Below are 24,924 nucleotides of genomic sequence, written 5' to 3'. Positions count from 1 at the left end.
TTTTAGGAAAAGTAAAGGACTCGCCTCTTCACATTGGTCCTCCCTAACAGCTAATGAAACTGCAATTTTGTAATGGTTTTGGTTTGTTTCCCTTCACAATTGTATCCTCTTCCACGAGCCATCATATGGCAAGGTCTTCCTTTGCATTGTTTCCCTTCACAATTGTATCCTCTTCCACGAGCCATCATATGGCAAGGTCTTCCTTTGCATTATTTCTAGATGATGGAAGTTTATTATCCCCATCTCATTACACATACCATATCAGATAGAGAACATATTTTAACTATATGCAAATCAAGATGAACGAAGAGACTTGGCTAAATGGGACAGTCGCTCATTGTCCTCACCACTTTTACACACACTATATCAGCTGATGAGCATTTAATCGCAAGTCCCGCTTCACAGGGAACTTATGGCAAATAGGATAATCTCATATCAGTTCTATTGTTTAACCCCTTAAATTGGACGCCCATTGTAATTGCGAGTATCCTGCAGGGGAACCACCATCAACCACGTTAACTGGTTGACTCTGCTTAGTCTCTTGGGCAGCAAAAGAGCACAATATCGACATTTTTAATTCTGTCCCATCAAACCCATTACATTTCGTTTGTTTTTTATCTGGTCACTCAGACGGATACTAACCCCACTAGAAATCCCGACAATAGACTGGAGCAGGTAGGCTGCAATGCCTTCATACTTGCATATCCTCCTAACCTAGCTAAAATGCATCCAAGAGCCTAAAACACAAATTTCTAAAATCTCACCCAGAAACGCTTATTTCTGACCCGTACTTCTGTTCTACAAAAGAAGCCATAATTAGTGATCTTACATTCCACACAAAAAACGCTACTCAGTGGAGGAAAGCCTTGCTCTCTAGGCACCAGATCTCTGCATCCAGAAAAATTCCACATGGACTCACTCTCGGTAGCTCCCTCACGTGCTTATAGAGCAGATGCAACCATCTCCCTATACAATAACGGGATTATCCTCATCCAGTCCTTAGACCACAATCTAGAAATGTTGATGAAACCTTCTCTATCATCAAAACTCTATAACTAGTTATGAACATGCCCCCTCCCAATGCTGTCTAGGCCCTTCTGATGTCCATCAGGAACCCCCAGTACTGTCACCGCTTGCCCTTGCTGCATCTAGCTCTTCTTGCTCCCCCATGGTATGCATCTCACACAACACTAACTATACACCACCGCATGGGGAACCTGAGCTCGCACAGACAAATCACCAATCTAGAAAACACCCTTGTTACACCTCAGAAGCAGTGATCTCAGAATTACACAGAAGTAACCATTTAATCCAGAATATCCCTGGGTCTACTGATCACACCCACAGGAATACTGCGAGCGTGCTCAATGCACTCCACTTGGGCCATCCAGTTTTACCTACGAGGCCTGAAAACACGAACAAAATCAGACTGCATAAGATCCAAGCGCTCCTTCCTAATCAGCTCTACACCTCCCCTCTGCATGACCCACTCTACCGCCAACCTAACCACCACCCAGCGGTTCAGCCCAGACCAGCAGCACTCTCACACCACAGCATTGAGCTCCCCCCAGCTCCTGGCTTATTAACGCAAACCTCATTTACCTGTGCTCACACATCATTAGAGTCCATACTTAGCGAGATTACATATAATCTACAACTACTTAAAGCAGATCTAAAAAGCCTAATAAACATCTCTTCAGAGCTGGCGAACAACGGTTGGAACAACATAACCCCTAGGAGGAATAGACACAACCATGCCTTATTAATTACACACACCATAGAATACGGGATTTCAACTATCTTGGCTTCTCCACATAGTAGATGGCAAAATATACCACACCCCAACAACTATTAAAGGCCCATTAGACTAAATGATACTCTTTCAGATAATGACATGCATACACCCTTCTCCGCTCTTATAACTCTACCTACTCTACGAACATAGTCAACTTGGGCCAAATCCAATCAGTCCCTATTAACCCATACAGAGAACCAGCCCCAGGTACAGAGCAGTAAACTAGTCAAAACTTAAGCAAGTACCCATCACTCAGTCAACCATTTTAGATTACAAACCTTACCTTTAATGCATGCTACTCAATTGCAGATCAGCAAGAAACATGTGGCGGACATCATACTTGCACATGATCTGGACATACTGATTTTAACCGAAATGTGACTAAACGATGACTCTACACCTACACTTGTCTTACTAGTCCCACCTAACCACAACATCATTAGATTAGATAGACCCATCAGACCTGTTGAAGATATTACTTGCATACACACAAACCGTCTCGGAGAAGGTCACAAAGCATTGCCGTATCCTCATGCGAATACTTATGCATTACATTTTAAGCAACCATCCATTGTGCAAATTGCACACGATTTGCCGCCCACTAGGTGATAACATCACACCTATAGAACAAATTATGGAACCATCTCCAACGCAGGACAATACTGCTTCCAAATCTTCCTCCGAGATTTCACCCTCCATTGGAATGACCCTAATGACCCAGCAGTCAACAGCTTTAAATCCTTCCTTGTGGACCTCAACCTGACTCAATTCTTTGACAGTCCTACCCATAACTTGGATGCAACCCTGGACCTTATCATTGTCAAAAGTAATATCATCCAACGATAATCTATCATCCCATGTGACTGGACAAATCACCACAGCATCACTTCCCTCATCACAAAATCGATGAAGACAATAAAGGCTCAACTAAAGAAACCCAAACAGTGGAAACAGAACATGCGGAGTATTATCTTGAACGATCTGACATCCCTCAGCAATAACATCTTGACACCTTCCTTGGATATGGAGGATGTCCATGACCTCACAGACCACTACAGTAACTCCATGCTGAACATTCTAGACGTGTTCGCTCCCTTACAGCTAAAAAGAATGTCCACCAAAGATTTCAAACCTTGGTTCAGTGACAGTCTAAATTAAAAAAGACGTAAGCTTAGACTAGCTGAACGATTGTAGAGATTCTCACCGTCCCCAAAAACCTGAAACACCTGAGATAATTGAGGAGCATTTACAACAAACGTATCAGAAGCTCGAAAGTTAATTTATTTACAATCCAATTAGATGAAGCTAGAACTCTCCCCAAAAAATTATTAGAACTTGTCAAACTACAATCCACTAAGCAACTCAGCCCTTTCCCTACAGGTTTTAAGACACAGCCATATGGGGAGGATTTTGCCGCCTTCTTCATAGATAAGACAAGAAAGATCGAAAGTGATCTGCGGACAGCGAGGGAGCACCTGCCTCTCTTACCTCATCTTAGCACCTACCCACCCCTGATGGCTGAGACACCATGCCTCACAGCCCACTTTCCCGAAAACAATGCCTTGTGTAGCACATTCAAAACATTTGATGAGAAAGCCATTCTCAAAATCCCAACAGTACTAAAACCCTCAAACAGCTTAAGTGACAGCCTACCAGCGAATTCTTCAGTGAGATCAAAATGTCCTTCCTCCCTCTTTGGCTCTTAGTCTGCACTCATTCTTATTTTTTTGCATACCATGTACCTATCTCTTGGGTCATATCTGTCAGATCTGGAGACGTGCTGGCGGGGCAGTTCTCCCATACAATGTGCCATCCTGATGTGGGTGGTGTTTTTTTTAATTTGTTTTCTTTTTTTTCTCTACACATTGCCTTGAACATTGTAAAGAGCAATGATACCTGTAGGGTCATGTTTGTGCTATATAAAACTTTTTAAAGAAAAATAAATCAAATTGAAAGGTGGGCTTTGTGATCGCAAGAGTATGACTATGCAGTTGTACACAAGCCGGGTAAAGAGCAGAACCCTGCTGATTACTTTTCAAGAGTACTTTTACAGTGGCACAGTTCAACATCCAAACCAGCTGAGGAGTACATTAACTTCATTGTGAGGTCCAGCAAGCCAGCAGCCCTATCCATTGAACGGATCATTGTTGCTACTAATACTGATAATATGCTTATCCTCAAAGACATCATTTCAAGTCGTGGAAGAAGCATGCTTGACATTTTGATGACAAAGTTGAATTTCAGAACTGTGAAAATTTACAGGATTAACTGTCCGTTACCAAGGAAGGTGTTGTATTGAGAGGTGCACAAATAGTCATACCCAAGAGCCTAAGACAGCAAGTCATTGAACTAGCTCATGAAGGACATTGTGGCATTGTAGTCACCAAAAGAGGCTTAAGAGACAGAGTGTGGTTCCTTTTCCTAGATCAGCGGCTGAAGACGGAACTAAAGAAGTGGCATCTTTGAAATTGCCTTTCTCCTAAAGTGATGCAGCACCCATTGACAATGTCTGCCCTTCCTACACATGCATGGGAAAGACGTAATTGATTTCTTTGGTCCTTTAGAAAACGGACATCATCTCATGGTAGTTATCAATGAGTATTCACATTTTACTTTAGTTAATGAGTTATTGTCCAGTACCTATGACAAGGTATTCGAGCGGCTGAATGACATCTTTGCAGTATGGGGTATCCCCGCCATTTGAATACATAATGAGATCTGGTGGCCTTAGCTAAAAGAAAAGGTACAGTCACTGATTTAATAGCCCACAACCTGTGTATGACACCAATCAACCATTCATTCTTATGGTCAGTCTAATGTATAGGAAAGTGACTGCTATGAACAGAGTTAGATTTCCATCAACTGCCCTTAGTGGCCAGTGTCATCATCTGGACCTCCTTCTTTCCTACCACAGCACCTCTTAGTCAAAGAGGGAAAATATGTGGATCGGATTTCATACTAGTCACTGACAACTCTTCAAAAAGGAAACACGTGACCCTTTGATAGGGTCTCCTGGCAGTTTCTCTGGCAAGCAATGGTGAAAATGGGATTTCGGACTAAATTTATACAGGCGATACAAAAAATGTATATCAAACCTAGTGCCGTTGTATCCGTTAATGGAAGCTTAACCAAGGAAATTATTATCTCCAGGGGACCTCGCCAGGGGTGCCCATGCTCTCCATTGCTCTTTGCAATATACATAGATCCCTTTATTCGCTATCGCGAGAAAAACAGCAATATAACACCTATTATATCACAGGGATATGCTACAAAAACATTAGCATATGCTGATGATATTGCCATAGTCACGGCAGATCCCATAACAACAATGCTGACTATCGAGGCGGAAGCCAGGGAATTTGGGCTGGTTTCTGGCTACGCGCTAAACGAAAGTAAGACACAAATTGTTCTGAACTCAAAAATTGCTATGGATGATCTAAGGGTAGTGAAGGGAGCGACATACTTGGGAGTTACAAGTTCGAGGCATGTGGGCTGCTAAATTCATATCTAGTGCATAGATCGCCGCCTAGTGTTGGGTCCGGATGATTGCACATTGTTGTCCTGGAAGAGTCTTCGAAGTATCACGAGATAGGTGGCTCCTCCCCTGGACTACAGTGCGCATGGGCATCGACTCCATCCCCAGATTGTTTTTTTCCGCCATTGGGTTCGGATGTGGTTTCGACGTCTCCGTGTCGGAACCGATAAACTTTGTTCTTAAGGCCAAAAGGCCTTCGTTACCTGCGTCGGTATTGTTAGCGTACGGTCTCGAGCGTCGTCCGCCTCTCTGAGCCGGAAATCTACGGAGTCAACTAATTCCTCGGACATCGAGGCCCTCTCGTCGCAGCAAGACCCCGACGAACTTAACATGGAGCGGAGCCCGTTCAAGTTCTGCCCCGTCTGTGGATCCAAATATCCACACATCGATGTGCATCCGGTCTGTAATAAATGCCTGTCACCGGACCACAACGAAGACAACTGCATGGCCTGCTCTAAGTTCAGGTCCAAGAAGACGCTCAATCATCGGCGCGCCTAGAGGCCCAGCGAGCGACACCGGCACCCGACAACATATTCGACGACCCCGCGGAAGAAGGCAGTAGCCATCATCTCCAGATTTCACCACTGTCGACGGAGGTCCAGGCCGATCCCGAGGAATACGTCAAAGGACAGGGCCAAGACCTTGAATACGTTGAGGAGGTAGGGGACGACGAAGAAGTTTATGGGGCCGCGGAAGATAGCTCAGAGGAAGAGCTATGCCCCGCAAGTTACATGACTCAGGCTCAGGTCACGGGATCGCCACTCGGCCTTACCCACGACCCTGCTCCGCTGTCCCCGGCCCCGCCTTCTGGCCCGGCCACGGACACTCAAGCGGAGCCGCCATTGCACGTATCGAAACCGAAACCAAAACCTTCGGATTCTACGGCACCCAAGATGGCCGACGTCCAGCCGAAATCGAAACCGAAACCTACGGATTCGACAACACCAAAAATGGCCGACGTCCTACAAAAAATATCGAAGCCTGCTCCTTCATCGACTCCGTCGCCCTCCGGCCCACAGAAGTCGAAGAAGGCTGTCGATTCAACAGCGCCTCAGAAGGTGCACAAGGAGCCATCCTCCAAAAAGGCCGTCCAGCAGGCGTCGACCACGCTTGCTCCGGCGCGGACATCTAAAACTGTTGACACGCCTTCGGACGCTCCTACAGCGCAGTCAAGTAAACGCCCAGTCGAACCAAAGTCGACTGAAAGCCACGACCCGAAGGCCGCAGGCACGACACATCGGCACAAGGATGCCGGATCTGCAGCAACGGCGTCGGCACCAAAGCCTACAACGGAGCCGCGACACATTGCTGCCGAGGATTCGTCGACGCAAATACCGTCAACACCGAGGGACTCCGACGCCACCGAACATCGACCATCGGTTACAAAACCCTCTACCTCCTTCACAAAGCAGGTCACCGACTCCCTGAAACGTATTCGGGAGAAGACTTTGTCGTCCACGGCTTCCACGCCATCGGATCCAAAATCGGTGGACACACCTCTGAAGACCTCGAGCAAGCTTCTTTACACCCTGCCACCGAAGGTAGCACCAAAAGCATTTGCGCCAAAATCGGTGCCAAAAACATCGGATCCGTCGACGCAAAAGAGCCGCTCGGATCCATATCAAGCCTCAGAAGACCAATCTGAGCATTACATCGATGCCCAAACAGGGAAATTGACCCTTTATAAGAGGAAAATCACTTCCCAACCACTGGAATCATATGTTATTCCACTGAAGAAGAAGAGGGCAGCACAGGACATTCCTTCCCTTATTGAGCCTCTTCTGCCACCACCAAGAAGGAGTCCATCACCTTCCCCAACCCATCAGGTGGAGAGGATGATGAACAAGATGACCAATACAATTTCCCAGTTGACAATGACCCTGATGTTCAGCAGGACTCATATGACGACACAGGGGACCAGGGTGGACATCAGCTGGTACAAGATCCACAAGGTTTTGGGGCACGTACGTCTCCAACAGAGGATTCTGCGGCATTTAATGCTTTAATCGAACGGGCAGCAGCAAATCATAATGTGGACATGCATGCTGACCCGGTGGAGGAAGACTTTTTATTTGACACTTTCTCTGTCTCCGAAAGAACAGTTAAAATACTTCCTATGCTCAAAGGTGTCCTTAAACATGCCCCAGAGATCTTTAAGGAACCTACCAGGGCGAGAGTGGTGAACCCACGTATCAAGAAAAAATACAGGCCAGCACCTGGAGATCCAGCATTTATTCGAGGACAGTTGCCTCTGGACTCGTTGGTGGTCGCCAATGCCCGCAAAAGGGCAAACTCCCAAACAACGGGTGAAGCTCCTCCCCCAGACAAGGAGTCGAAAGTGCTTGAGGCATCCGGCAAAAGGGTGGCTGCGCAGGCTGCCAATGTATGGCGTATAGCAAACACACAGGCACTATTGGCACGATACGATAGGGCGCATTATGACACCCTAGAACAGCTCCTTCAACACCTACCTGATGAGTTTAAGGAAGCAGCCGAAATGCTCATACAAGAGGGAAAGCTTATCTCAAACGCTGCAATAAAGTGTGCACTTGATGTAGCAGATACAGCGGCTAGGGGAATTAACACTAGCGTCATGTTGAGGCGACAAGCTTGGCTTCGTATATCTGGATTTAAGCCTGACATCCAGACTACAATCCTCAACCAGGCCGTCAATCCTGACAGACTGTTTGGTCCAGATGTAGACACCACCCTTGAAAAGATTAAAAAGGACAACGAGACTGCTAAGTCCATGGGGGCGCTTCAGTCACACCAGTTCAAAGGAAGCACTTTTCGTCGCTCAGGAGCGCGTGGTGTTACCAGAGGACACTTGGGTCAACAGTCACAATACACAAAGGGTGGTGCACAATCCTCGTACCCCAAGCAGGGTAGAGGGGGTTACAGAGGTAACAGTGCCAAGGGCAGAGGCAGAGGTAACAACAACACCCGTTCCTCTGCCGCAAACAAACAGTGACTCTCTGTCACTGCCCCCCGACCATCCAACACCTGTCGGGGGGAGACTCCAGCAGTTCCTGCCAGTCTGGACGTCCATCACCACAGACAGGTGGGTGAGAAAACTTATCCAGTACGGTTATTGTTTGGAGTTAACATCCACTCCTCCCAACATTCCCCCAAGACACCGTCCTATGTCGGCAGAGCACTTGCACTTATTGCAGCAGGAAGTTTTGGTGATGCTGCAAAAAGGCGCAATCGAGCTCGTACCAGTGGCAGAGGAAGGCACAGGAGTCTATTCCCTGTACTTCCTCATCCCAAAAAAGGACGGATCCCTCAGACCTATTCTGGATCTCCGCCCCCTCAACATGTACATACTGTCAGAACACTTCCACATGCTGACACTACAACAAATTCTTCCCCTGCTAAATCAAGGGGACTTCCTAGCAACCTTGGACCTCAAGGATGCTTATTTCCACATCCCACTCCACCCTTCCCACAGGAAATACCTCAGGTTCACCATTCAAAACAGGCACTATCAATTCAAAGTCCTACCCTTCGGGGTGACGACTGCCCCCAGAGTGTTTACAAAGTGTCTGGCGACAGTGGCGGCGCACCTCAGAAGACAAAACATACATGTCTACCCGTACCTAGACGACTGGCTTGTTCAAGCAAAGTCGGAACAACAGTGAGCCGCGGACATGTCCCACACTATTCACCTCCTTCACAGTCTGGGGTTCTCCCTAAACTACCCAAAGTCGCACCTTCAACCAGCCCATGTGCGGCAGTATCTGGGCGCGACAATAAACACCATGACTGCTATGGCTCAGCCAAACCCAGTCAGGATCGACAACATTCAGTCGCTGATCCACAGGTTCAGACCGCAACACTCCCTACCAGCGAGAGTGTTCATGCAGTTGATAGGCATGATGGCCTCCTGCATCTTCATAGTCCCGCACGCGAGGTTGCACATGCGCCCGCTCCGAGAGTGCTTGGCGAATCAGTGGACACAGGCTCGGGGACAACTCACAGACCTAGTGTTGGTGACCGGTCGGGCATACAACTCTCTGCATTGGTGGAATCCACACAACCTTTGCAAGGGACGACCGTTCCAAGAGCCGGTGCCACAGATTATCCTGACGACAGACACATCTCTCCAAGGGTGGGGAGCTCATGTGCTCCACTACACTGTGCAGGAACTATGGTCCGCCCAGCAACAGAAGTTGCACATCAACTACCTGGAATTGATGGCAATCTTCATGGCGATTAAGTCCTTCAAAGTACATTTGTGCAACAAGGTCGTGTTGATCCGGACGGACAACATGACAGCCATGTACTACATCCAAAAGCAAGGAGGTACTCACTCACCACAGCTGTCTCATCTGGCTCAGAGCATGTGGAAGTGGGCCATTCAGAGGAACATTTTCCTCATGGCGGAACACCTCCCAGGCAAGGACAATCAGATGGCGGATCTGCTCAGCAGGTACAGCCATCAAATGCACGAGTGGGAGATACATCCATCAGTACTCCACCCGTACTTCCAGCAGTGGGGTCATCCAGAGATAGACCTGTTTGCCACAAGGGAAAACGCAAAATGCCAAAGCTTTGCCGCCAGGTTCCCTCACCCAGAATCGCAGGGGAATGCGATATGGATGAACTGGTCAGGCAAATTTGCGTACGCTTTTCCCCCAGCGCCTCTGATTCCGCTGGTGGCAAGAAAGCTAAAGCAACACTCGATGACTCTCATCCTGGTTGCTCCAACATGGGCACGCCAACCATGGTACACCACGTTTCTAGAACTGTCCGTGGTACCGCATCAAAGATTGCATCTCACATCCAGGCTCTTGACGCAGAACCATGGCGACATTCAGCATCCAGATCCGCAACAGCTCAATCTGGCGATCTGGCTCCTGAAGTCTTAGAATTTGGCTACCTCAACCTGCCTCCTGAATGCATGGACATCATCCGGGAGGCAAGAAAGCCCACTACCAGAGCTTGCTATGCTGCGAAATGGAAACGGTTTGTCATTTACTGTACGGACAACAATATCAACCCGCTAGATGCATCCATTCCTAACATCATCTGCTATTTGTTACATCTTTACAAATGCAATCTAGCGTACGCTTCCATTCGGATACATTTATCCGCCATAGCAGCTCATCTCCAGAATAGGCAGCATCTTTCTGTTTTCAGGGTGCCTGCCATTAAAGCCTTCCTAGAGGGACTGAAGCGAGTCATTCCTCCAAGAACACCACCAGCTCCGGTGTGGAACCTCAATGTGGTCCTCACTAGGCTGATGGGCCCACCTTTCGAGCCACTGCACTCCTGCGAAATTCAGTTTCTAACGTGGAAAGTGGCTTTTCTCATTGCTATCACGTCGCTCAGACGTGTTAGTGAGCTGCAAGCGCTCACAATCCAAGAGCCATTCATCCAAATACATTCTAACAGGGTGGTGCTCCGCACTAACCCCAAATTCCTTCCTAAGGTGGTGTCACAGTTTCATATTAACCAGACTATTGACCTGCCTGCATTTTTCCAAAACCCACAAACGGTAGCAGAAAGAATGCTTCATACATTAGACGTTAGAAGGGCGCTAATGTACTACATTGACAGGACACAACCCTTTAGGAAGACACAACAACTTTTTGTTGCCTTCTCAGCACAGCACAAAGGCAACCCCATTTCCAAAGCAGGCATAGCCAGATGGATTGTTAAATGCATTCAAATCTGTTATCAAAAGGCTAAACGCACTTTAACAATACCCCCAAGGGCGCACTCCACACGCAAATTGGGGGCCTCCATGGCTTTCCTGGGGAACATTCCATTGGAAGACATTTGTAGAGCAGCCACGTGGTCTACACCACACACATTTACCAAGCATTACTGTGTAGATGTGCATTCCAAGCAGCAAGCAGCTGTAGGACAGGCTGTTCTCAAAACACTTTTTCAGGCTTCTGCAGCTGGCACGGGCAACCGCCCTTAATGGAGGGACTGCTGTGTATTCTATGCACTAGATATGAATTTAGCAGCCCACATGCCTCGAACTGAATATGCTACTTACCAGTATGCATCTGTTCTTGGCATGTAGGGCTGCTAACATTCATATCGCCCGCCCTCCTCCCCGGTGCCCGTAGCGGCTGCAGAACACACTCTTACATTCATCATTAGCATGGACATCCTTTACACTATTTCACTCCATCTCTGCCACAATGGCTAAAAACAATCTGGGGATGGAGTCGATGCCCATGCGCACTGTAGTCCAGGGGAGGAGCCACCTATCTCGTGATACTTCGAAGACTCTTCCAGGACAACAATGTGCAATCATCCGAACCCAACACTAGGCGGCGATCTATGCACTAGATATGAATGTTAGCAGCCCTACATGCCAAGAACAGATGCATACTGGTAAGTAGCATATTCATTTCCTCAAAGATGGAGGAAGTAGTGGACATAAACCTTAGGCCAATGTTGAACACAATACAAAAGGATTTACGACGTTTAGATAATCTCCACTTATCTATTATTGGGAGGGCAAATGCAATTAAAATGGTGTACTTTCCCAAAATACTATACTTATTTAGGGCTGTGTGTCTAGAGTTCTCTAGTCAGTGGTTCACTGCAATAGAGCGTACTTTTTCTAGATTCATATGTGGTTATATGCACAACCCCGCCGGGCGTATAAATATCTTACTCTTCCTAAGAACAGAGGTGGGCTAGCTCTTCCCAATTTAAGGAGATATTACTGGGCATGCGTATTGCTCTATAGTAAGGAATTACTGCAAGGGAGAGAACTCAGAGGAACATACCACTTCAATCTTTCAGCTACTAGTGGGGAATGCTAGCTATGGTTATTTCTGGAGGCACACACACGACAGCTACCACAGAAAAGTCAAATTTAAGACACTTTATAGTAGTTTTAAAGTATGGAAGGTCGTAAAGAAAATATTAAGAATAGGACCAATCTCATATTATACTCGAGTTCTGAATAATCCTATTCTTCCTCCAATGATTTTTAAGGACAACTGTGTAAACAAATGGTATAATCTCGGAATAACACAATTAGGGGATTTCTACTCAGGGGATTAAATCCTTTAATATCTTGAAGGAAGAATTTGACTTAGACTGGCGGGACTTTTTTAAGTACCTCCAAATAAGGGATTTCTTAATTCATAAACTTGGGGCAAGGACACCTGTTGAAAAATGTACAGTAGTAGAGATAATTATACACTCTAAGAAAGATTCAATAGGCGGGGTGTATGGTTTACTACTGGATACGCTCCCGGACGATCTAGATAAAACTGCAATGAAGTGGCAAAGTAAACTTAATATCTCTAAGGAAGGATTTCTATACTCCTATCAGTTAGCCCAAACCATTCTTATCTCCACCAAACTCCAAGCACAATTTTACAAAACCTGCTTCCTTCTCTACTATACGCCGGATAAGATTGCAAAATGGGGAACTGGCAAAGGGACTCGTTGCCCGAGATGTAACTTATTTAAAGCAGATTCTGTTCATATCTTTGCCTCTTGTCCAGTGCTACTACCTTTAATACAAGAAATAGAGAGATTTTTAAGTTCAGTTCTTTGTAGAAGTGTTATTTTGTCACATGAAGCAATAGTACTTGGGGTGGAAGATCCAGATAACCTTGAGACTGGTCATGGTTTTATATTCAGTGCTATGGCAGTTCTGCGGCTATGCCTAGCCTCCGCTTGGCCCGTTAATACCCTCATTTCAACAGTGGTTAGCCAGGCTTTTAGCTGTCTATAACATCGAGATAGCTATATATAAACGAAAAGGTAGATCGCGACGCGAAAGAGGCATGAAAATCTGGACTGCTCTTACACAATGGCGAGACGCACAAAACTAATTAATATTGATGCTGTCATGTATTTATGCTATTGTTTCTTATTTTTTGTAAACTCTATATAATGATTATGTACGTATGTCAAAAACAATGTAAAACACATGTTATTAATATGTAGAATGTCTACCTGTCCAGGGGAGGTGGGGGGAATAAATATGTAAAAAATCCAATAAAAATATTTTTTTTTTTAAAGGAAACACGTGAGACCCAGTGACCTACTTGGTCCAAAGTATATAAAGTGTAAGCCTAAGATCTACACTAGGACGGATTATGGAAGAAAGTGTTAGTGCAGTGAATGTGCAGGTTTAAAAATGATATAGAAGAGAAAAACTTTTGTTTTTATATCACTTCCAAGCCTATTAAACTAGTGCAGGAACGGCTTGTACTAAATACACCGCTGATCTAGTTGGTCAACTAGTTTCAGCCAAAACAGGCCTTTAGCCCTGGCTTTCTTCAGGACCCAATCTTTATCAAGCTACTGCATTCGTGATAAGAATTTGTTCAAAATATAATTATCTATTTAATATCTACATACAGGAAGAGTGATCTTCACTCCTGTAATAAATGGTGACATAAACAAAAAATTGTGAGCACATAACACAGTATTGCTGTATCTCTTACTATGTATTGTAGAAATAACTTTATCGTGGTGTGAGGACAGATTCACTCACCTGTCCTGTGCGAGGTATTGCCCTCACCTCACCTGGTAACCACTCAGGTTTTTGAGACCCTGCCCTGTAAGAAAATCTATTTACTTAAATGTGGGATGCCTACAGTCATAATACTGGGTTAGTTCCACTCATATTCCCTGATGTTTAGTTAAAAACTCATCTTGAACAAAACATTTACTCTTGGAAATAATGCCTCTACAGATACATTCTCTGGCCAGCCGGCTTCACTGTCATAATTTTATCTGCACATGCTGTTTTTTTGTGCTTTAGATAATTCTTAAAGACACTCTCTGTGTCCCGTTCCCCGTATGCTTCAGACTTTGACATAACCGATATGTACTAGTCTTCTGAAAAGTATGTACTAGTCTTCTAAAAAATATATATCACGCTTCCTTAAGCTCACACTGTATCATGACTGGTTGAAGATATGCGCCAGTACCATGGAGCCTGCCAGACTATTGCAAGCACATCAGTGCTCATTGTTTTGTGTATGGAGGTAGGAAGATCAGAATCATTCCTAACAGTATAGTCTTAGTGCATGACAAACCGAATATTTGGCGTGCACGCTCGAGCGTATCTTAACCGGCAAAATACTCCTCCATTTAAACACAATCAATATGTTTATCTCCAAGTGCGTACTCATTCGCTCACTTTAAGCGTACAACCGTCAACGGATTGTCGATTACGAAAGGCTCAAAAAAACGTTATGCCAGAGCCTTACCTCTCCGTCGGTGTCTCGGATTTCGCCTGAGTTCGTGGGAGGTCCCGAGGCACTGGTGAGGCTATGTTTTCAAACAAGGGCGCTGGATGTACGTCGCGTCACGTGTTTAAACTACAAAATCACATCACCTGCGTGAGACCTGTAGTTTCTAAAGTCCTGCTGGTATTTCTGCTGAGAAACTTTAGACCGTACTCTGCAGGAGATCGGTATTTGTGGCGACCAGATCGCTCTCGTTTATATGAGAGACCTCAAAATCTATATGTTTTACAGGGGTATTAACATCAGTGTGTGATCACACAAGGACTATCCTAACCTGTCAACTTTAGTGTTCATGGGTGGACAATAAAGCATTTTTTTAATGTCTTTTTTTGAAAGGCTTCCCTCATCAAACGCATTATCAAGTAAATAGACAGTCAAAAAATAGTTAGATTACCCAGTCGTCACATCTCCCAATATTGAGGTAAATGCATGCCAACCTGGGCTTTATATGTACCGTCACCACCATTGTCGATAGGTGGACAGTGGAACATTTATTGACTATGTCTGGCTTCGAGCCTCACAGCTATTGTTCGCTAGTTCGCCTCAGTTACCGCAGCCTTAAAAGAAGACGATACTACTACCAAGAACAGGACTGACTTGAAATTGTTAATGCACATTTACTCAAATCGTATCCCGCTTCATGCTTATACATCATAAAGGTAGGATTTACAACTACCAATTACTAGTTGTTCGCAAAATATGTGCTTCAGAGTAAAGAAAGCCTCTCACTGTTTGTTAACATTCTGCCATTCACAAGTCTGACAATGGTCAGCCGTTCAATAGCAAAGAATTTAAGGAATTTCTGGTCAGACTAAATGTCAAGCATCAAATGAGCGCACCTCTGTGGCCCCAAGCTAATGGTGTTGTGGAACGATTCATGCGTACCCTCAAACTGGTAATTCAACGAGCATTTATGGAGGGAATTAATTTAAATCCAAGTCAAGCTCTCGGTGCCCATCATCCAACTTCTCACTCCACAGTTGGCGAGAGTCCTGCAACCTTACTATTTGGGAGAACCATCAGAACCAAACTGCCAGAGTAGACCATTCCTTGAATACTGATAAGGTTCGTGTCATGGACACTTCTCGCAAGTGCCAGATGAACATCAACAAGCTCAGGAAACAACCTTTGATGAAGGTGACTGGGTCCTGGTCAAGCTGAGACTAAACCGGAAAACAGACACTCTGTTTGCTGTCGATCTTTTGAGGGTTGTGACATACGAAGGACATATGGTGATGGTGCATCGTCCCAGAAATTCCATCACAGGGGACTCGTCACACATTAAGCACCTACCTCAACTGTCATCAGCTCCTGCAATCATGTATGGGAACTCTGCCTGACAGTCCAGATCAACCATCCAAATCTGTGCCATCTGTGCACAAGGAGAGTGCATCTCAACCATCTTATATCACTGGATCTGGTCTACTAGTGGGAGCCCCTCAACGCCTTATTGAAGAAATATGATGTGATTATTGTTTGTACTTTTTATTTAGCAAGGGGGGAGGATGTAGTGTCATGAGACTGTGCATTAGGACCTTTGCAGTTCTGGGCAGACTCAAAAAGGAATTGCGTAACTTGCTTGGAGGTGTTATGGTGTGGTTATGAACAGATATGACGCAATGAGTGTGCAGTGTGAGATTGTATGCTGAGGAATAAGGAAGTACAATCCAGAGCTCCATGTGTGGTGTATTCCTTTGCAGGGTCCCGGAGCTGGGGCGGACACTACAGTCTTCTGGTGAGTTGCTTGTTGATACCAGTGTATTGAGTGTTCCCGTAGTCCCACTTGCTGGTGATGGGGGGTGTGAATGAAGTTTTTTCTTATGTTGCATGGGAGCGATATGAAAATTTTCCTCCGCATCTTCAGGCTGTAGAAGTAGCATGGATGTGATGGTGTTGACTTGTGCAGCCATGTCCAATTTGCTGTGGAGTATGATCCAGGGGTTCCTGCCATGGTTCAGAGTTTGGACGGCTGACAGTGAGTCCCATGAGGAGGTGTTCTTGCCATGGATCAGTACCTCTATCTTGTCGGTGTTGAGCTTTGAGACCATTGGGTTTCATCAAGTTAGTAACTATGGCGAAGAACTTATTTGTTGTGTTGGGGACTTATCCAAAAAGGAGAGTGCAAGTTGATGTTGTCGGCCTATGAGAGGATGTTGCTGACGTGAGCATGGATGATGTTAGCCAGAGGGATCATGTGTGCATTGAAGAAGGTCGGGCTGAGGGCTGACCATTGTGGCACCCCACAGATAGGTTTTCGGGCTTCTGTGGAGGCCCCATGCACTGGAACACAGCCGTCAAGAGTTCAAAATTGTACTATGGTCACCTGCTGTGCCTGGAAAGACATGAATGATACCCAATCCGGTCTGATGTAAATATGTGCAGTTTATGCCTCTGTTCCATTAGAAAAAAGATATTTGTCCTTGCAATCATATTCATACATTGGCAGAAGTATTTAATGTAATTTGGGTTGTATTTTCTCTAGCAAGTGACAAATAGGGCTGTAATAAAGTATACATATTCACTGTTGGTTCTACACCAAAAATGTATAAGTGTTATATAATTTATTGGTCAGCCTTGTGAGAGCCCAGTAGGTCCATTTGTTTGTATTCTCTGGCTACCCATTTTTACCGTAATTTTGCTGTATGGTACCATTTGCTGTATCATTTATGATGCAACTGTTATTGCTGCTAGATAAACACAAATAAATTAATAATGGACTGAATGAAGATAGCTGTTTTTCCAAGGTTTATCTTTTAAAAAAAATCTTTTTGTTTCTTAGGTTTAAAAAATTTCGATCTATTTGGATTTAGCTCATCCACTGGCCAGTCCTTTGCAGATCTAGCTTCAAACAATTCAGGAGACTTTGCCTTTGGTGTTGCCGGTAAGATTGGATTGATGTTTGTTATGTTCTGAATTAAGTTGTCGTTAAAACGGGCATCATTTCCTTGAGTATTTTCTAAATGCTAAAACATCCTACTCTTCCACTACTGCCTTCTAAAGAGTCGTATTCATAGTGTTCCTTGTAAAGTACTGCAGTGAGCACCTGTGCTGATTCTGAATTGAACTTTAATACAATATGAGCTTTTATAGAGTGTAGCTACATAAGACTAAGGATGCTATCAAATGAGGTTTGTCTTCAGCTTTAGGTTGATTGTCTTGAACCAGCGTTCACCTTATGGCGATCAAAGCAACTTGTGGAAACAGGTGAGTCCCTCCCCTCAGGCCAATTTATAACCCTCCTTTCTTTATAACTCATTTGTTGTCTTCTGATAAAAGCCGAGGTTGGGGGAAGTCCTATGACACTTAAAAAACATTTGTGTCAGTTTAGAGACCTCTTTTTCACACTGGTCTTTATGGGATCTCTAAGGATTAGAGCCATTAAGAGTTTATTCACCTCCACAGTTCTCCACGTATACAATATAAATGTGGAAATGTGAACCTTGCTTTTAATCACTGGCTGTTCTTTCGATACAGTGGAGTTTATAATTTGGAGAATATTATTCCTGATGCTATTAATTTCTTTTCTGTTCTATGCCTCTCATGTCCTGTTTTTGAGAAGTCCATAGTTTGACAGGTATTTTCTAGCTGCTATTTGTCACAAGGCCTGCCTCCATGTTCCCTCTAATTTTGAGCTGTTTATCCCTTAAGTATTGGAATTTAGGGGTGTTCTCTATGACGTATGAAACTGGTTGCAGAAAGATGCAGGTAATCTATTTACTGCCATCCCCATCTAAGTGTTGCTGCTGTAAGTAGATCTGGTGGTATTCCAGAATCAATCCTAAGACTGGTTGTGCTTGGCACAAATCTCTCAGAAATATTGAGGTCCTCTTTGGTACAGATTCTTTGTGGCGTGTAGCTGTAGATACACATGCTGTGCATACGTCTGCCATCTAGAATTGGGCTTGGATGTGTGTAACTTGTTTTTCCTCAAAGGTGTTCTTTTGAGCCACAAGCTATAGTGACTCCACCTAATGCTGGTATTGCAGGACAACTGACCTGGTCAGTGTGATTGCTCTCCCCCTGCGCAGCTTCATCACTGAGTGCTGCCCCCTTAGCTCACTTTTGCAGGGTGTTCGAGGCCCTCCTCCACCCGCAGGCTCTTGCTTGCGCCTCATCCCATGTGGTCCAGTGGGAGATCAATCTCCTCTTCTGCTGTTCTGCCTCTGCCGCCTCTTTCCTCTATGCCTTCTTTTTTACTTTCCTTTCTTCTGTTGCTTCTTTCCTCTGTGTCCTCTTTTCTCTTCCTTCTTTCTGTCTCTTGCTCCGTTTTTCTCCCACTGATGCTGCCCCTGCGGCCCCTCTCCCTCCTATGTGTCCTTATTTGCATCCCAGATGACCTGCCCTCCCCCGATCCCTACTTAATAGCAGGTGCTGCGCGGCCATGCTGCTGGCGCGGCAAAGGCAAGCACATCTGCACCTGTCCGTGACCCGAGCATCACCAGGGACCCTGGTCCTCTCGCCCTCCTCCGCTACAATTCTAGCACCCTCCACGATCTCAACCCTGGACGCAACTGCCAGCTCTCGACGCTGAACACCACCCAAGGCCCTCTCTTTTGTCTACACTGCCGCCACACCTTCACCCACCGCCGTACCCCACTAGCATCTCCCAACCTACCAGACATCATTGCTCACAAACCACTCAACTGCATCCTCCTCAACATACGTTCCCTACACAAGCACACCATAGAAATCTGGCACATCCTCAACACCTACTTGCCTGACATCGCCTTCCTCACAGAAACCTGGACCAACGGCATCTCTGCGCCCAACATCGCCACCGCCATTCCCAACTGATCCGTCAAGGTGTAGGCATCGCCATGGTTTACAAAAGCACCCTCCGCATGACCACCGTCTCGGACGACACAACGACCCTCATGGTGCACCTCCACTTCCACATCCAGACCAACCCTAAAATGACTCTGAGGAACCCTCATCTACAGGCTGCCTGGCCCCCACGCTCCCTTAACCAACTCCATCACCGACCTCTTTGCACCCAACTCCCTTGCCTCAGCAGACTACATCCTACTCAGAGACCTAAACTTCCACCTGGACAACCACGACGACTCAAACACCGCCTCGCTCCTAGAGAACCTGATCAACATAGGACTGAAACAACTAGTCACCGCCCCCAAGCACACAGCGGGACACACACTCAACCCAGTCTTCGCCAAAGGAAACAGCGTCTCCTACAGCCACACCACTGTACTCCTCTGGACAGATCGCCACTGCATCCATTTCTCCTTCAAAACACCCACCATACACAAGCACGCCCACCGCCTCCCCCGCAGAACGTGGAATAAAGTCACCAAAAACCAGCGCACCTTCTCCCTCATCTGCATCACCGACTACATCAGACGCAAGCACCGCAGAAAGCTACCTCCACCGCTGGATCACGAACTGAGCCAACACACTCGCCCCCCCCCCCCCCCCCAAGAAAGTCACAGGAAGGCAAATCAAGTAAGCTTCTTCAGGGCTCAAATATCGGGCGATAATCAACAGCCAATACACCTTGGTGATGTCTCTTAAATGCGGCAAGGTAAACTAAATTCTTTATAACATGATGCGGCCCTGTGTGTGATGCGTTACTCTGAGCTGGCTACCATGCCTTTTTCTGTATGACAAGACCAAGCACGAAAATAACAGTGATCACAGGCTGAAACAGACTAGAGACAGGGGTAACTAAACCTGTATGAGTAATAATCTTGTGGGTGTTTCACCATGTTATAAAGAATTTAGTTTACCTTGCCGCATTTAAGAGACATCACCAAGGTGTATTGGCTGTTGATTATCACCCAATATTTGAGCCCTGAAGAAGTCTCTGTGTGAGAGACGAAACGCGTCGGCTAAGAAGAGAATCCATATGTGATCTTGGATTTTTCCTGACCCTGTATTATCAAAATAAAGAACTTTGAAAAAGCAAACTTCACTGAAATCCGGACTTATTCTTACAAAACTATACATTTTGACTTATGTGATGGACCTTTGAAATTACTTCAGAAAATACTTTGGATGGGTGCTGATTCCTTATCGCGCATTGCAATCTTTGGGTTTTTGCCCTTGAAGGAACAGAAAGGGTTGTGTTCCTTGGATTCCCAAGCACCATCCCTACTAATTTCAAGCCACAGGTGAAAGCAGGTGCAATTCTTTTGCCTCAACCCTTTTTCTGTGTAAAATCAAGTAAGCTGCTGGTTCACCCCTGCAGTCCAAGAATCCAGCCGCTCCAGCAGAGGACTCCAAAAGACATGGAGGAATAACAAAACCCTGGAAACACGCACTGCCCACAAAGCAGCCACCACCGCACGTCACCATCTCCTCAAACCCACAAGGAAGAAATCCCTCCAAGACTGAATCCTCACCAACGCTCACAGCACCAAAAAACTCTTCTCCATCATCAAGGAATTTGCCAAACCCTGCCGTGAAACAACAGACGTCCCACCCTCCCAAGAACTCTGCAACAGACACATCACCTTCTTCCACCATAAGATTAGGATGATCTATGACAACTTCGACAACCAAGATCTCACCGCTCCAGCTCCCCCTCCATGCGACGCCACCAAACAGACCCTTCTCAAATGGACCCCGCTCACGACGGAAGACACCTTGAAGACCATGAAAAGCATCCTCTGGAGCACCTTCAGACCCCTGCCCACACCTAATCTTCCACAGAGCCGCCTCTGCCATTGCACCCGAACTACATAGGATGATCAACTGCTCGTTTGAGACCGCCACGTTCCCCGACAACTGGAAACACGTGACGTCAACCCCATCCTGCGGTAACCCTCCACAGACCTGACGGACCTCAAGAACTTCAGGCCCTTCTCCCTGCTTCCATTCACAGCCAATGTCATCAAAAAGGCCGGCAACACCCAGCTAGCTAACTTCATCGATGCTAACAACGCCCTGGACATCTCCCAATCCGTATTCTGCAGCAACCACAGCACCAAGACCACACTACTCGCCTCCACAGATGACATCTGCTCCCTCCTTGACGAGGCGAAAAAGCATCCCTCATCCTCCGGGACCTCTCTGCTGCCCTCGACATAGTCTCCCACTGCACCACACCCTAGCCACCAGACTCCACGACTCCAGCATCCAAGGCAAGGCCCTTGACTGGATACGCTCCTTTCTCACCATCAAAACTCAGCGGGTCAGACCCTCCCTACCACTCAGATCCAACAGAGACCAACTGTGGAGTGCCCCAGAGCTCCTCCCTCAGTCCCACCCTCTTCAACTTCTACATGGCTCCCCTCGCAACCATCGTCAGTAACCAGGGGCTGAACATAGTCTCCTACGCCGACGACATCCTGCAACTTCCAAGAAGGGAGGAAAGCTGTCACCACCTGTATGAAGAACAGCTGCCTGAAACTCAACGCAGAGAAAGCAGAAGTCTTCATCCTTGGCTCCACCCCCTCTGCATGGGACGACTCCTGGTGGCCCTCGCTCTCCCCCACCCCGACAGACCACGCACGAAACCTCAGCATCATACTAGACTCCTCGCTCACAATGAACCGCCAGATCAAAGCTGTATCCTTGACCTGCTTCAACACCCTCCACATGCTTCAAAAGACTTTCAGATGGATCCCATCCAAATCCAGAAAAACTGTCACACACACTCTCATCAGCAGCAGACTGGACTACGGCAACACTCTCTATGCCGGAATCAACAAGATACTTGTTTGCAAACTCCAGACTGTCCAGAACGCCGCAGCCAGACTGATCCTCTACATCCCCCGTCCCAGTCACATCATCCACCACCTTCGCGCTCTTCACTGGCTCCCAGTCGAAAGAAGAATAACTTTCAAACTCCTCACTCAACGCATACAAGGCCCTTCACAACACCTGACCCACATACCTGAACAACCGCCTCTCCTTCCACGCACCCAAAACACACCTCCGATCAGTCAAGCTCTCTCTGGCCACCGTCCCACGTATCTACAGGTCTTTCTCCTACCGTGCAGCCAAAGCCTGGAACTACCTCCTCTTCAGGCAGGCTCCCATATTGCCCCAGCTCAGGACGGACCTCAAGACCTGGCTCTTGGGATGACCCAAGCAGTCAGTGGAGCCCCCCCCCCCTCCAGCGCCTTGAGACCCTCACAGGTGAGTAGTTCCGCTCTACCAGCCTTGATTGATTGACTGAATGCGCATGGGCATGCACTCCTTTGTTAAACTGTTTTTTCTCTGCCATCGGGTTCAGATGTTTCTCTGCGAGCTCCAGTTTGACGCTGCATGGTGTTATCGCCAGGTCCTCAGATCCGTTTCTCGTCAGTAGAGTCTGTAGTCATGCTTACTCGTCGGGTCCAACCTTTGCGTATTCCTTTCGACTCTGCTCTGCAGTCGGCAATTCTTCTCTGTTCGAGGCTCAACCCCTTCAGGCCTCCAGCACTTCGGCACCCGAGAATGTCCATGTGATGAAACGGTCTCCGTTCTGTTCCTGCCCCACTTGCTGCTCCAAAAGCCAGAGGACAGACCTGCACTGTCTGTAACCTCTGTCCACTGACCATGGAGAAGACTCTTGTGCGGCGTGCCTTGTGCTTTGAAATGAGAAAACTCTTTGGAGCTACCAAGCTCATCGTATCTCCTCTGGCTACTATGGCACACAGGAGAGAAGCAGCAGATACTCCTGACCTCTGCAGAATCCAGAACACCAAAGATCCCCAGCAACTGGAAGCGTCCGCCCCCGAGATTCTAAGCGGACAGCGCAGATACCACAGCAGACTAGCCCCCGCCGGCTCAGAGACACCACCAAAGGTACTTGTAGTGAGTACTACTGTCTCACATTCCATTTACTACCGGGAAGCAACAAGTTCTAGCTCACAAGCCACCCATAAGGCCATCTGTCCAGTACTGCTTCATGGCATGGTTGGCACAGAATACACAAGCTCGACCCGATGCCTGCCTAGACTTGGTGCTGATGTCGTCCTCAAAGCCTCACAAATCATCTCCGGCTAATTTGGTGCCAGCGTCAAAGATGCCTTCCAGGCTCCCATCAGAGCCAGAACCAACGGAGCCAAAGTTAATTGAGTGGAGACCCTCTCCAGTGTCATCAGGTCACCGAAAGACCTGGCTCCTACCAGACAGGCATCCACAGCTGCCTCCTTCGCTGCTTCGGACGATCTTCCCCAGCTGATCCTCCAGCGGCTTCAAGAACAGCTCGACGCCAGACAGTTACATTCACATCTAGCCTGGCACTTGTCAGATCCTGGGCAAGCTTCTCCAGGCACATAAGAACCTGATTCCTCGCAAGAGGAAGTTGACCTTCAATTGCAATTGCCCCATAACAGGAGTTCCTCTCCATGCCCTAAATGACCTCCTTCCCGTCGTCCTCCTCTTCCTCACCTTCCTCCGTGCCCACCACTCCTTTGCTACCTGTGGACCCTCTGCAACATACCCGCAGTGTTCTTCACATTCTTGAGGGGGCCCAGGATCTCCACATGAATTTTATTACCTGCCACGTGATCCCGATCACCCTTGGGATGACTACAGTATAGTGCCCTCCAGCTGACACTGATCCGGACCAATATTCTACCAAACTTTCACCCCAGACTACACCACCTTATACCGTGAGGTTTTGAACCAGGCAGCCACCTTCCACAAGGTGGAAATGACTGTTCAGCCTGAGGAGGATGACTTTCTCATAGAGACCCTCTCTTCCACACACAAGTCACTCCAGTAACAGCCCATGCTGAAAGGCATGCTTAACTTCCTAGTGACATCTTCAAACAGCCAGTGAAGGCGCAAGTTGTCACACCATTGGTGGATAAGAAATGTAAGGCGTCTCCTCTGACCCACCTTACATCATGTGCCAACAACCCAAACCCCCCCACCTTCACCCCCAATAAAACCTCCTTGGTCCTGCACTTACGCCAGAATGTTGGCTAACTCCTAGGGCACAAATGATGTGCCCCCTCCGGACCAGGAGAGTATAAAGATTGATCCAGCAAGCAAACGCGTCGCTGCACAGTCTGCCACACATTGGCGCATTACCAATTTGTTGGGCCTCCCCCAAACCAATATAAGAAACAAGGTCAGGCGTTGGTCGTGAAAGGAAAGAGCATTTCCAAAACTAACAGTTCGAGGCATGTGGGCTGCTGAATTCATATCTATAGCATAGATCGCCGCTTAGCCTCCCCTGGACTACAGTGCGCATAGGCATCGACTCCATCCCCAGATTGTTTTTTTCCGCCATTGGGTTCGGATGCATACTTGATCACTCAAGATCGGAATCGATAGAAACTTTCCTTTAGGCCCGAAGGCCTTTCCTTAGCGTCGGTATTGTCTTGCGTTCGGTGCCCAGCTCTGTTCTGGCTCAGTTCCCGAGTCGGACTTCCAGAGGAGTCGCGTGGCTCTTC

At 46.8% G+C, this 24,924-nt stretch overlaps 1 protein-coding gene across 2 annotated transcripts in view; it reads left to right on the top strand.

Moving 5' to 3' along the window:
• The window catches only part of LOC144773229 (E3 SUMO-protein ligase RanBP2-like), an 827,846-nt gene that overhangs the window by 771,026 nt on the left and 31,896 nt on the right, over positions 1 to 24,924 (top strand). For both annotated transcript variants that reach the window (XM_078658128.1, XM_078658127.1), the window contains exon 25: positions 17,355 to 17,456. In XM_078658128.1, the coding sequence (XP_078514254.1) occupies positions 17,355 to 17,456 (102 nt within the window). The remainder of the gene's footprint in view (positions 1 to 17,354; positions 17,457 to 24,924) is intronic.

Source organism: Lissotriton helveticus, chromosome 8 (assembly GCF_964261635.1).
Source record: "Lissotriton helveticus chromosome 8, aLisHel1.1, whole genome shotgun sequence".
Taxonomy (NCBI): Eukaryota; Metazoa; Chordata; class Amphibia; order Caudata; family Salamandridae; genus Lissotriton; species Lissotriton helveticus.
Note: the sequence above shows the minus strand (reverse complement) of the source record. Positions and strands in the feature narration are given on the sequence as shown.